Source organism: Camarhynchus parvulus, unplaced genomic scaffold (genome assembly GCF_901933205.1).
Source record: "Camarhynchus parvulus unplaced genomic scaffold, STF_HiC, whole genome shotgun sequence".
Lineage (NCBI taxonomy): Eukaryota > Metazoa > Chordata > Aves > Passeriformes > Thraupidae > Camarhynchus > Camarhynchus parvulus.
The window spans coordinates 959-11,685 of record NW_022148160.1 but is presented as its reverse complement, the minus strand read 5'-3'; the positions used below and the strand labels follow the sequence as shown (position 1 = coordinate 11,685).

The 10,727-nt window shown below is 57.6% G+C and overlaps 1 protein-coding gene across 1 annotated transcript; it reads right to left on the bottom strand.

The window, feature by feature from the left end:
• Nucleotides 1–209: 209 nt before the first annotated feature.
• On the bottom strand, nucleotides 210–10,249 carry LOC115916122 (U1 small nuclear ribonucleoprotein 70 kDa-like). Its single transcript, XM_030969820.1, has 5 exons — nucleotides 10,202–10,249; nucleotides 8,994–9,327; nucleotides 5,137–5,307; nucleotides 2,786–2,873; nucleotides 210–855 (listed from the first exon to the last, which is right to left on the bottom strand). Exons 1-5 carry the CDS (start codon nucleotides 10,247–10,249, stop codon nucleotides 240–242), a joined length of 1,257 nt encoding a protein of 418 aa, XP_030825680.1. The 3' UTR covers nucleotides 210–239.
• Between the last annotated feature and the right edge of the window lie 478 nt (nucleotides 10,250–10,727).

Below are 10,727 nucleotides of genomic sequence, written 5' to 3'. Positions count from 1 at the left end.
AAATCCCCAATCCCACCGGGAAAAAAAAAACCAAAAACCCCCAAATTGGCGCAAAAAAGAAACAACAAAAAATCCCCAATTTGGAGCAAAAATTCCCAATCCCACCTGAGAAAAAAAACCCAAAAAGGCACAAAAATCCCCCAAATCTTTTCCCCACCGCGCACCCCAATTCCCCCAAAGAGCAGCCGACAATCGCGGTTGATTTTCCGATAAAAGCCCTTTTATTCCCCAGGTGCGCCTCACTCCATGGCGGGCTCCAGCAGGTAGCCGTTCTCCGCCCCCAGGTAGCCGTCGGTACCGGCGCCGCCCTCGCCGCCCATGAACATCTCCGCCTCCCCGGCCCCGGTGCCGCCGTCGCCGCCCTCGGCTCCCGGGGCCGCCCCGGTGCCGCCGCCGGCCGCGGCTCTCTCGTCGCGCCGCTCCCGCTCCCGTTTGTGCTCCCGCTCCCGCTCCCGTTCCCGCTCCCGCCTCCTCTCCCTCTCCCGGTGCCCGCGGCGCCGCTCCCGTTCCCTCTCCCGTTTCTCCGCCGCCTCCCCCGCCATCCCCTCGCCGCCTCCCGGTTCTCCTCCGCCGCCCCCTCCCAGCTCCTCGGCGGCTTCCAGCGGTTCCGGGGGTCCCTCGTCCTTCTTGTCGCGCTCCCGGTCGCGTTTTCGGTCCCGCGATCGCGAGCGGCGTTTGCGGTCGCGCTCCCGGTCGCGGTCTTTGCTGCGGTCGCGGCTCCCGCCCCGTTTCCGTTCCCTCTCGTCCTTCTCGCGGCTCCGCGTCCGCCGCCGCCGCTCCCGGGAGCGAGAACGGCGCCGCTCCCGTTCCCGAGAGCGCTCCCGGCGGTCCCGCTCCCGCTCCCGCTCCCGGTCCCTGCGGGCACCGCGCTCGTCAGGGGGCGGAGGGGACCAGGGGGGTCTGGGGGGGTCCTTGGGGGTCCCTGACCCATTCCAGGGGGTCCTAAGGGGGTCCTTGGGGGTCCCTGACCCACTTCAGGGGGTCCCTGACCCATTCCAGGGGGTCCTAAGGGGGTCCCAAGGGGCTCCCTGACCCGCTTCAGGGGGTCCCTGACCCACTCCAGGGGGTCCCAAGGAGGTTCTGGGGGTCCCTGACCCACTTCAGGGGGTCCTAAGGGGGTCCCAAGGGGCTCCCTGACCCGCTTCAGGGTTCCCTGACCCATTCCAGGGGGTCCCAAGGGGGTTCTGGGGGTCCCTGATCCACCCCAGGGGGTCCCAAGGGGGTCCCTGATCCACTCCAGGGAGTCCCTGATCCACTCCAGGGGGTCCCAAGGGGGTTCTGGGGGTCCATGACCCACTTCAGGGGGTCCTTGGGGGTCCCTGACCCACTCCAGGGGGTCCCAAGGGGGCCTCTGACCCATTTCAGGGGGTCCCAAGGGGGTTCTGGTGGTCCCTGACCCATTCCAGGGGGTCCCTGACCCATTTCAGGGGGTCCCAAGGGGGCCTCTGACCCATTTCAGGGGGTCCCAAGGAGGTTCTGGGGGTCCCTGACCCATTCCAGGGGGTCCTTGGGGGTCCCTGACCCACTTCAGGGGGTCCCTGACCCATTCCAGGGGGTCCCAAGGGGGTCCCTGACCCATTCCAGGGGGTCCCTGACCCATTTCAGGGGGTCCCAAGGGGGCCTCTGACCCATTTCAGGGGGTCCCAAGGAGGTTCTGGGGGTCCCTGACCCACTTCAGGGGGTCCTAAGGGGGTCCCAAGGGGCTCCCTGACCCGCTTCAGGGGGTCCCTGACCCATTCCAGGGGGTCCCAAGGGGGTCCCTGATCCACTCCAGGGGGTCCCTGATCCACTCCAGGGGGTCCCAAGGGGGTCTGGGGGACACTTGGGTGGTCTGAGGAGGGGTCCTTGGGGGGGACTGGGGGTCCTGACCCACTCCAGGGGGTCCCAAGGGGGTCCGGGGGTCCCTGATCCACTCCAGGGGGTCCCAAGGGGGTCCTTGGGGTGGCCTGGGGGACACTGAAGGGGCCTGGGGGGTCCCTGACCCATTGCAGGGGGTCCCAAAGGTGACACAGGGGGTGACACAGGGTGACAGTGACAATCCCAAAGGTGACACGGGGGTGACAATGACAACCCCAAAGGTGACATGGGGGTGACAGTGACAATCCCAAGGGTGACACAGGGTGACAGTGACAATCCCAAGGGTGACACGGGGGTGACAGTGACAATCCCAAGGGTGACACAGGGTGACAGTGACAACCCCAAAGGTGACATGGGGGTGACAGTGACAATCCCGGGGGTGACACAGGGTGACAGTGACAATCCCAAAGGTGACACGGGGGTGACAATGACAACCCCAAAGGTGACACGGGGGTGACAGTGACAGTGACAATCCCAAGGGTGACACGGGGGTGACAATGACAATCCCAAGGGTGACACGGGGGTGACAGTGACAATCCCGGGGTGACACGGGGGTGACAATGACAATCCCGGGGGTCCCAAGGGTGACACGGGGGTGACAGTGACAATCCCAAGGGTGACACAGGGTGACAGTGACAATCCCGGGGGTCCCAAGGGTGACACAGGGTGACAGTGACAACCCCGAAGGTGACATGGGGGTGACAGTGACAATCCCAAGGGTGACACAGGGTGACAGTGACAATCCCGGGGGTGACATGGGGGTGACAGTGACAATCCCAAGGGTGACACGGGGGTGACAGTGACAATCCCGGGGGTGACACGGGGGTGACAGTGACAATCCCGGGGGTCCCAAGGGTGACACAGGGTGACAGTGACAATCCCAAGGGTGACACAGGGTGACAGTGACAATCCCCGGACCCCCACTCACCGCTCGTCGTAGCGGGACGTGTCGTCCCTGCCCGAGTGCCGGATGTTGACATCGGCTCCGCCGCGCCGGGTGCCCCCCAAACCTCCCCCTGCGGGGACAGCGACCCCAAAAGTCACCCCAAAACTCAGAACTGACCCCAAAACTGACCCCAAAACCCACAACTGACCCCAAAACCCAGACCTGATCCCCAAATCTCCCCCTGCGGGGACAGCGACCCCAAAAGTGACCCCAAAAGTCACCCCAAAACTCAGATCTGACCCCAAAACCCAAAACTGACCCCCAAAACCACTCCCTGCAAGGACAGGGACCCCAAAAGTGACCCCAAAACCCAGAACTGACCCCAAACCCCAAAACTGACCCCAAAACCCACAACTGACCCCAAAACCCAGAACTGACCCCCAAACCTCCCCCTGCGGGGAAACCGACCCCAAAAGTCACCCCAAAACCGACCCCAAAACCCAAAACTGATCCCCCAAACTGCCCTCTGGGGAGACAGGGGAGTCAGGGACCCCAAAAGTGACCCCAAAACCCAGAACCCACCCCAAAATCCAGACCTGACCCCAAAAGTGACCCCTAAACCCAGAACCCACCCCAAAATCCAGACCTGACCCCAAAAGTGACCCCTAAACCCAGAACCCACCCCAAAACCCAGAACTGACCCCAAAACTGACCCCTAAACCCAGAACCCACCCCAAAACCCAGAACTGACCCCAAAACTGACCCCTAAACACAGACCTGACCCCAAAAGTGACCCCTAAACCCAGAACTGACCCAAAAAGTGACCCCTAAACCCAGAACCCACCCCAAAATCCAGACCTGACCCCAAAACTGACCCCTAAACCCAGAACCAACTCCAAAATCCAGACCTGACCCCAAAAGTGACCCCTAAAATCCAGACCTGACCCCAAAACTGACCCCTAAACCCAGAACCAACCCCAAAACCGAGAACTGACCCCAAAACCCAGACCTGACCCCAAAACTGACCCCTAAACCCAGAACCAACCCCAAAATCCAGACCTGACCCCAAAACTGACCCCTAAACCCAGAACCCACCCCAAAATCCAGACCTGACCCCAAAAGTGACCCCTAAACCCAGAACCCACCCCAAAACCCAGAACTGACCCCAAAACCCAGACCTGACCCCAAAACTGACCCCTAAACCCAGAACCAACCCCAAAATCCAGACCTGACCCCAAAAGTCACCCCTAAAATCCAGACCTGACCCCAAAACCCAGAACTGACCCCAAAACCCAGACCTGACCCCAAAACTGACCCCTAAACCCAGAACCAACCCCAAAATCCAGACCTGACCCCAAAAGTCACCCCTAAAATCCAGACCTGACCCCAAAACCCAGAACTGACCCCAAAACCCAGACCTGACCCCAAAACTGACCCCTAAACCCAGAACCCACCCCAAAACACAGAACTGACCCCAAAACCCAGAACTGACCCCAAAACCCAGAACTGACCCCAAAACTGACCCCTAAACCCAGAACCAACCCCAAAACACAGAACTGACCCCAAAACCCAGACCTGACCCCAAAAGTGACCCCTAAACCCAGAACCCACCCCAAAACACAGAACTGACCCCAAAACTGACCCCTAAACCCAGAACCAACTCCAAAATCCAGACCTGACCCCAAAAGTGACCCCTAAAATCCAGACCTGACCCCAAAAGTGACCCCAAAACCCAGAACCCACCCCAAAACCCAGAACTGACCCCAAAAGTGACCCCTAAACCCAGAACCCACCCCAAAACCCAGACCTGACCCCAAAAGTGACCCCTAAACCCAGAACCCACCCCAAAACCCAGAACTGACCCCAAAAGTGACCCCTAAACCCAGAACCCACCCCAAAACACAGAACTGACCCCAAAACTGACCCCTAAACACAGACCTGACCCCAAAAGTGACCCCTAAACCCAGAACTGACCCAAAAAGTGACCCCTAAACCCAGAACCCACCCCAAAATCCAGACCTGACCCCAAAACTGACCCCTAAACCCAGAACCAACCCCAAAACCGAGAACTGACCCCAAAACCCAGAACTGACCCCAAAACCCAGAACTGACCCCAAAACCCAGAACTGACCCCAAAACTGACCCCTAAACCCAGAACCCACCCCAAAACACAGAACTGACCCCAAAACTGACCCCCCCAAAAAACCCCAGAAATTTGGGGGTGGTGGGCTCGCCAAACAAACCCCAAAAATCCCCCCCCCCCAAAAAAAAACCCCAAAAAAATCCCAAATCTCCCCATTTCAAACCCCGATTTGGGGGCACAGCCCCACTTTAGGCCCCGCGGCAGCCCCGGATTTGGGTCTGGGGGGGCGGAATTTGGGGAGGGGTCTCACCCAGGCGCCGGGGCCGCCAGCCCTTGACGGTCCTGCCCCGCTCCACGTCCACCAGCACCCGGCGCCCGTCGATTTTCTTCCCGTCCGCGTGTTTGTAGGGGGCTGCAAAATATTTGGGGAGGGGGTCCCGAGGGTGAGGAGGGGGGAGGGGGGAAATGGGGAAGGGGTCAGCTAGAGCGGGGCCAGGTCAGCCCCCACCCCCCCCGGAAAAAAATCCCATTTAAATACCACCAAAAAATCTCCCCCAAAAAATCCCAAAAAACCTCAAAAAATCAAAAAAAAAAAACCCCAAAAATTCCACAAAAAATCCCCAAAAATCGCTAAAAAAACCCCCAAAAAATCCCAACCCCCCCCCCAAAAAAACCCCAAAAATCCCAAACCCCCCCCGAGAAAAAAACCCCAAAAATCCCATTAAAAATCCCCCCCCCCCCCAAAAAAAAAATCCCATAAAACCTCAATGGGATGGGGGAAAAAATGAGGGGGGAGGGGGGTTAAGGGAGTGAGACCCCCCCCCCCAAAAAAAAATTGAGCCCCCCCCAAATTGACAACACAAAATTTTTTGGGGTGGGGGGGGAACCTAAAGGGACCCCCTCCTATTTTGGGGTTTTTTTTTGGGGGGAGGGGTTATCACTTCCACCTGTACATTGACCCCCCCCCCAAAATTAACCCCCCCACCTCATTTTTTTTGGGGGGGGTCACCACCTTTACCTGTACATTGACCCCCCCCACCTTATATTTTTGGGGGGGATCTTTTACCTGATATTGACCCCCCCCACCTCATTTTGGGGGGGGTCTTTTACCTGTTTGTGACCCCCCCCACACTTTATTTTTGGGGGGTCTTTACCTGTTTGTGACCCCCTCCCATATCATTTTTGGGGGGGGGTCTTTACCTGATTATTGACCCCCCACCTTATTTTTTTGGGGGGTCACTAACTACAATGCCCCTCCCCCAGCACCTCAATTTTTTGGGGGGGTCACCACCTTTACCTGATTATTGCCCCCCCCCACCTTATTTTTTTTGGGGTGGGGGGTCACCTACTACCTGAACAATGCCCCCCCCCATTAATTTTTGGGGGGGGGTTTCACCTTTACCTGTAAATTGCCCCCCCCCCAACACCTCAATTTTTGGGGGGGGGGTTTCACCACCTTTACCTGATTATCGACCCCCCACCTTTTTTTTTGGGGGGGGTCACCACCTTTACCTGTACATTGCCCTCCCCCAATAAATTTTTTTGTGGGGGGTCACCACCTTTACCTGAAAATTGCCCCCCCCACCTCATTTTTGGGGGGGGGTCTTTTACCTGTTATTGACCCCTCCATCCTAATTTTTTTTGGGGGGGGGGGTCACCACCTTTACCTGCAAATTGCCCCCCCCCACACCTCATTTTTGGGGGCTCACCACCTTTACCTGATTATTGACCCCCCCCCACCTTAAATCTTGGGGGCACCACCTTTACCTCATTCTAATTTTTGGGGGGGGGGGGTCACCATCTTTACCTGTACATTGCCCCCCTCCCCATTAAAATTTTTGGGGGGGGGCCACTTTTACCTGATCATCGACCCCCCCCACCTTATTTTTGGGGGCGTCACTGCCTTTACCTCATTATTGCCCCCCCCCCAAATTAATTTTTTTTTGGGGGGGGGGCGTTTGACCCATTTTACCTACAAACTAACCCCCCCGCACCTCCTTTTGACGGGGGGGTCACCTCTTTTCCCTATTTACCGCCCCCCCCCCAATTAGGGGGGGCCTTACCTGCCCCCCCTCCCGCATTCTCACACCCCCCCAAAATTTTTTAAAATTTTTTTTTGGGGGGGGGGGCGGCACCCACAGCAACTCGCCCCCCCACACACAAAGGAGGCACCTCCAGCTGGACGCAGCCCCTCCCCCACCACCCCCTCCCCAAATTTCCACCCCCCCCCACCCCAAATTCCCCCCCCCATTAGAGTCCTGTTTGTGGTGGGGGGGCGGGTCCGTGTCCCCCCCCCCACGGCCGGGGGGGGCCCCTCCAGACGAAGCCGCTCCTGGACGGGCGCTGGGGCCTTACCTGAGACCCTTCCCCTACCTGAACCCCCAAAAATAAAACCCAAAAACACCCCCCTCAGGGACCCCTCCCCTCACACATCCCACCCCCCCTCGGAGGGCTGGGGGCAACCCCTCCCAAAAAAACGCCGTTTTACGCCCCCACCCCCCCTCGGTCGCTGGGACCGGGGCAGGGGGCGCTCCCCAATTTTATTGGGGGCTCAGTGCCCCACATTCCCACCCCCCAAAACCCAACCCCCCCCCCTCTCTAAGGGACCTGTCCCCTCCCTACACAAACAGCCAGGCTCCTGGGGGGGTCCCCAAATTAATTATTTTTTGGGTGGGGGGGCTCCATGGGCCCCCCCCTCCTTTTTCCTCCTCTTCCTCCTCCTCGGGGGGGGGCAAAACTGGGGAGGGGGGCTGGGGGTCCTGCCTTGTCACCCCCATATCCAGGGGGTGGGGGGGAGGGTCCTTGAGGACCCCCTCCCCCAAAAAAATAAAAAAACTGGGGAGGGGGGGTCACGTGTCCCCACTTCAGTGAGGGGGGGGCTGGAGGTGGGGGGGGGGAAATTTGGGAATTTTGGGAATTCCAGGTGGGATTCGCTCCCTGCCCGAGCTGGGGAGGGGTCTGTGAGGTGAGGTGAGGGGGGCGCTGTGAGGAGCCCCCACCCCAAACAAGGAGGGGATTTCTTAAATTAAGGATTGGGGAGGGGTTGGGGGTCAGGTTTTTTTTTTTTTTTTTTTTTTTTGGGGTGGGGGTTCGGGGGTCCGACCCTGCCGCCCCCAGCCCGGCCCAGCCCGGCTGTGAGCGGAGGGGTCTCCCCCAAAATCCAAACCCTCCCCCCTCCCCAAAAAAAAAAAACCACAACAAAAAAAATCTCCTCAGCTGCCCTTGGGGAATTTGGGGAGGGGGTCGGGGGGCTCAGAGCTCCCCCCCCCCCTTCCCGCCCCCACCAGCACAAGGGGGGGGGGGGGTGGTGGTGCAGATTTTGGGGTGGGGGGGTTACAAACGTGTCTTACCAGGATACAAACCCTTATACCAACCATACACTGAGGTGTGGAGGGGGGAGCACTAGGATCAGCTGCAAGCCAGCAGTGGCAAAAGCCATCACAAAGGTGGCTGCAGTGACAACAAAACACAGTTAATTAATGCCGTCGTTAATTAAAGATGACCCCCCCCCCCCGTCCCCGTCCCCCACCCCCGCGCCCCCGGGATAACGGCGTTCGCCCCGGCCCCGCCACCCCGGAGAAAAAAACACCGCACGCGAGAAACGGCGAAACGTCCCGAAAATGGGGTACACCCCGAAAACGGGGTACACAGCGAAAATGGGGTACACTCCAAAAATGGGACACTCCAAAAATGGGGTACACTCCAAAAATGGGGTACACCCCAAAAATGGGACACTCCAAAAATGGGGTACACCCCGAAAATGGGACACCCCCGAAAATGGGGTACACAGCAAAAATGGGGTACACAGCAAAAATGGGGTACACCCCGAAAACGGGGTACACAGCGAAAATGGGGTACACAGCGAAAATGGGGTACACCCCGAAAACGGGGTACACAGCGAAAATGGGGTACACAGCGAAAATGGGGTACACGCCGAAAATGGGGTACACCCCAAAAATGGGGTACACAGCAAAAATGGGGTACACGCCGAAAATGGGGTACACAGCAAAAATGGGACACACCCCAAAAATGGGGTACACCCCGAAAACGGGGTACACGCCGAAAATGGGGTACACCCCAAAAATGGGGTACACCCCGAAAATGGGGTACACACCAAAAATGGGACACCCCCGAAAATGGGGTACACAGCAAAAATGGGGTACACACCAAAAATGGGGTACACTCCAAAAATGGGGTACACCCCAAAAATGGGACACTCCAAAAATGGGGTACACCCCGAAAATGGGACACCCCCGAAAATGGGGTACACAGCAAAAATGGGGTACACCCCGAAAATGGGGTACACCCCAAAAATGGGGTACACAGCAAAAATGGGGTACACCCCGAAAATGGGGTACACCCCGAAAATGGGGTACACAGCAAAAATGGGGTACACTCCACAAATGGGGTACACCCCGAAAATGGGACACACCCCGAAAATGGGGTACACCCCGAAAATGGGGTACACAGCAAAAATGGGGTACACCCCAAAAATGGGACACTCCAAAAATGGGGTACACCCCGAAAATGGGACACCCCCGAAAATGGGGTACACAGCAAAAATGGGGTACACCCCGAAAATGGGGTACACACCAAAAATGGGATACACACCAAAAATGGGACACACCCAAAAATGGGGTACACACCAAAAATGGGGTACACTCCAAAAATGGGGTACACACCAAAAATGGGGTACACACCAAAAACGGGACACCCCAAAAATGGGATACACACCAAAAACGGGACACACTGGAACTGGGATATACCCCAAAAATGGGGTACACATCGGAACTGGGACACCCCAAAAATGGGATACACACCAAAAATGGGACACCCCAAAAATGGGATACACCCCAAAAATGGGGTACACACCAAAAATTGGATACAACCCAAAAATGGGGTACACCGGAACTGGGATACACCCCAAAAATGGGATACACCCCAAAAATGGGGTACACACCAAAAATGGGATACAACCCAAAAATGGGGTACACCGGAACTGGGATACACCCCAAAAATGGGATACACCCCAAAAATGGGACACACACCAAAAATGGGATACACACCAAAAATGCGACACACACCAAAAATGGGACACACCAAAAATGGGATACTCCGGGATGGGGACACCCCAAAAATGGGACACACCAAAAATGGAACAGGGACACATCAGAAATGGGACACCCCAAAAATGGGATACACTGGGATGGGGACACACTGGGATGAGGACACCCCAAAAATGGGATACCCCAAAAATGGATACACCAGAACCAGGACACCCCAAAAACGGGATATCCCAAAAACGAGGCACACCGGGATGGGGACACCCGAAAAACAGCATACCCCAAAAACGGGATACCCCAAAAACAGGATACTCCAAAAACGGGACACCTCAAAAACGGGATACCCTGGAATAGGGACATGCCCGGAACCAGGACACCCCAAAACTGGGACACCCCAAAACTGGGATAACCCAGAATAGGGACATGCCCAGAACTGGGACACACCCGGAACGGGGACACCTCAGAAACAGGAACACCCCAAAACTGGGGACACTCCAAAATGGGGACACACCTGGAGCCAGTGCTCCTGGAACTGGGACACCCCAAAACCATGACACCCCAAAAATGGGACACCCCAGAACCGGGACACCCCGAAACCGTGGTATCCCCAGAACAACAGGGACAGCCTGGAATGGGGACACATCCAGAACAACGGGGACACCCCTGGAGATGGCACCCAAAGAACCTGGACATCCAGAACCGGGACACCTCGGAATGGGGACACCCCAAAACTGGGGATATCCCAGAACCGGGATACCCCAAAACCAGGACACCTCAGAACAGGGACACCCCCGGAGCCGGCGCCCCCACAACCGGGACAGCCAGAACAGGGACACGC